This window comes from Condylura cristata, unplaced genomic scaffold, assembly GCF_000260355.1.
Source record: "Condylura cristata isolate star-nosed mole 26May11 unplaced genomic scaffold, ConCri1.0 scaffold00011, whole genome shotgun sequence".
In the NCBI taxonomy this organism is placed as follows: Eukaryota; Metazoa; Chordata; class Mammalia; order Eulipotyphla; family Talpidae; genus Condylura; species Condylura cristata.
In genome coordinates, this window is record NW_004567112.1 from 2,635,648 (window position 1) to 2,638,545 (window position 2,898).

The 2,898-nt window shown below is 51.5% G+C and overlaps 1 protein-coding gene across 1 annotated transcript in view; it reads right to left on the bottom strand.

Annotated features, from left to right (window-relative positions):
* Window positions 1-221: 221 nt before the first annotated feature.
* The window catches only part of FAM175B (family with sequence similarity 175, member B), a 23,871-nt gene continuing 21,194 nt past the window's right edge, over window positions 222-2,898 (bottom strand). Inside the window, exon 9 of the mRNA XM_004680371.2 lies at window positions 222-2,335. Within this exon, the coding sequence (XP_004680428.1) occupies window positions 1,866-2,335 (470 nt within the window). The 3' untranslated portion in view covers window positions 222-1,865. The remainder of the gene's footprint in view (window positions 2,336-2,898) is intronic.

Here is a 2,898-nt window from a genome sequence, read left to right on the forward strand (position 1 = left end):
CTCAAGAGACTGGATATGCGACACCTTCTTGAAACCAACAGAAACATTTTACTAAATTGTGTTCCTGGATTTCCTCTGAAACCAACGTAATAAAAAATAACCTGCACAGAGATGAGCTTTAATGGCCTTGAAAAACACTGTACACACACTACTGGGCACGGCCAGAATAAGGAAACTGAGGCAAGACTTGTTGGCCGAGACAGACATTGAGACAAGGGTACCATGATTAAATACATTTTTATTGTCACATTTAACTGCTTTGTCTGATACATTGTAGATTTCAATATGGCATAAAAATAAAAATATTTTCCTGAATGTCAACATCAGAACAGAGGAGATGGCGATGGCACTTCAAAAACAAAGTAAATCCACACGGGTGCTGAAGCCGCTTCAGGTGGCTGACCGGGTCTGGTCTGCACATTCCAGTCACAGGGCAGCGGTGTGAGGCCCGAGAACCCCAGATGCCTGGGCCACCACCCGCGCCGTCTGAAGAACCGCGCGTTGTGTTCCCTCGTTCAGACCACACGACGCCTCCAGTTTCGGACTGGAGCTGCGCTTGGCGAGCAAACTCCTCTCCTGTGAGACCAAGCTACTGAGCCGATCTTGAACAGCTTCCTCATTCTTAATTCTTACGGGGCTGAACCAGCTCCAAGGAAAGGCAGTGACACCCCAAAGCGCTTGTCTCTGGCTGAGGAGCGCCAGAGGCCGCTGCGTGGGCAGGCCAAGCGCACGTGCTCCTGCTGCCACTGCGCCTTCACATTCTGGGCCTCGCTGGGGAACCGGCAGCAATTCCTTAGGACTGCAAGCGCACCCCCAGAGAAAACCTCCAGACAATCCACAGTTATTGTCCAAGTGGCAACTTAAAGAAAACGGATGGGTGTTCAGATTTGAAACGAATCTTTATTAATCAAGATTCCCAAACAGTTTAATCAACGTCTTTCCTCCACAAATAAAATTAACACTAGGATGTGTCAGAAGAGCTAAGTGAGTTCTATCCCTTATGTCTGAATCCGCTAAATCCACCGTGCCTGGCGCTGCTCGCTGGAAAGCCGGGCTCCGGCGGTGGCTCCCTTCCGCCGTCACTGCTGCGGCCCTTCACTGACGCTTCAGGACAGAGGCCACCAACGTGGCCAGTGCAGCATCCCAGTCTCTGTCATTCCCCCGAAGGAAAATAAGTCGTTATTGTATGACATACCTATTTGGATGATGACTTATGGGTAATTAGCATTTCTACCATTCTTTTCTTAAAGGCAACCATTTCTAGTGACAATACATTTGGGCTGGTAGGAAACAGTTGACACGAAGCCCTCTCTTTCGACCTTACAACGTCATGCAGACAGGAGGGTGGTGGGATTTGTTCCAATCAGGCTTTGTGGAATTATCAAAATTTCTTTTCTGGCAAAGATGAATTTGGCTCATCATAGAAAGGAGTTTCTTTGAAGGCTGCAGCTAGACTAGTTTCCCTTTGAAAAAGTAAATTTCAAGGCATGATAGTGCAAGAGGTAAGTTTTTGATTTATAGAACATTATAGACTAATTGTGCTTAGTCTCTAATTTCCAATTTATTTAAAGAACAGAAACTACACTGATAAGTCGCACTTTGCCTAAGTTGACCAGTACACCCATGAACCGCACCAGAATTAGGACAATTTGATTATCTCAATGATTCGCATGTGACAACTGACCACCGTGTCCAAGGGTGGCCCCGTGGGCGAGAGGCTCCTTTCAGTCCTAGGCCCCAGGGCGCTCCTCCTGGGAGCCCCGGGGTCCGAGAAAGCGGTTCTTCCCTCAGATTAAGTCCTCAAGAAACTCTCTCAATGAGTGATTAAGAAAAACAGCTTGGAGTGGAGAGTTTCTGTGGTTCCGTTAAATCTGGGAGGCCTGAGTGTTCCTGGAGCCCCCGTCAGGATGTGTCCCGGGGCGGGAATCCCGCGATTGTGAGTAGTCGCCCTCCGCAGGCTCTGTAGGGTCAATCAAATTTTCATAATCACTGTCGTCTGACTCTTCAGCACTGTCTCCTGCTGCTCGTGGGGAGGGAGGGAGGCCTGCCCCGTTCCCCCGCGACTTGAGTCCGGCACTGGCAGAAGCATAGCTGGAAGAGCCCACGGCTTGAGGTCGAGGCATGAAGACGCCAGGCTCTGCGCGAGGATGGCTCACAGTACTTTCCTGATTGTTTGGGTGAAAATCAGAGTAAGGAGGGGGCGGATCACAGGCCTCTGCGTCTCCCAACGTACTTCGGCCTTCAGCGGCAAAGCCGGAGTAGGGCGCGCGGGGGCTGCACGCCGGGTCCAGGCTTTCCGAGGGCATCTGCCGGCTCGCCATCACCTGCTGCAATCCTGGATGGAAACAGGAAGAAAACGGTAACTTTCTAGATTGCCACCGCCTGGCATCTCAGAGCTCCCAATGGGCAGCCAGCAGGTTCCGTGCGTCAGGCCGTGAGCCTGGACTGTCTCTGAAGTGTCGGTGTCACCCGTACTACGACCGCTGGGTCAGCAGAGACCAGCATGAGAAACGCTCAGCAACTTGACTGCAGGGACAGCCAGACACTCGAAAAGCTTGCTTGCCCCTGCGGCTGTCCTGTGCCCCAAGGCCGTGGCGCCAGAAGAGGAGACAAACAGTCCCTAGCACTCTCCAGTCACGGAAGGGAGCAGCATGCGTGACAGGTTTCGTTACCAGCATCCTCACGCTACACTGTGCCTCCTCTCCTTCCAAGGGGCAAAGCCTGACGGCAGGCGGTCAGTGCCAATCCTGGGCCACGACTCTGCTGCACATTCTGAAGACGCCCGCACAGCCCACAGCTGTGTGTGTCTTAGATAGGCTTAGCATTTTTTAAAAAAGATGTATTTATTTCTGCATACAGAACTGGGGTACAGGCCAGAGGTGCAGGGACGGTGAGAGG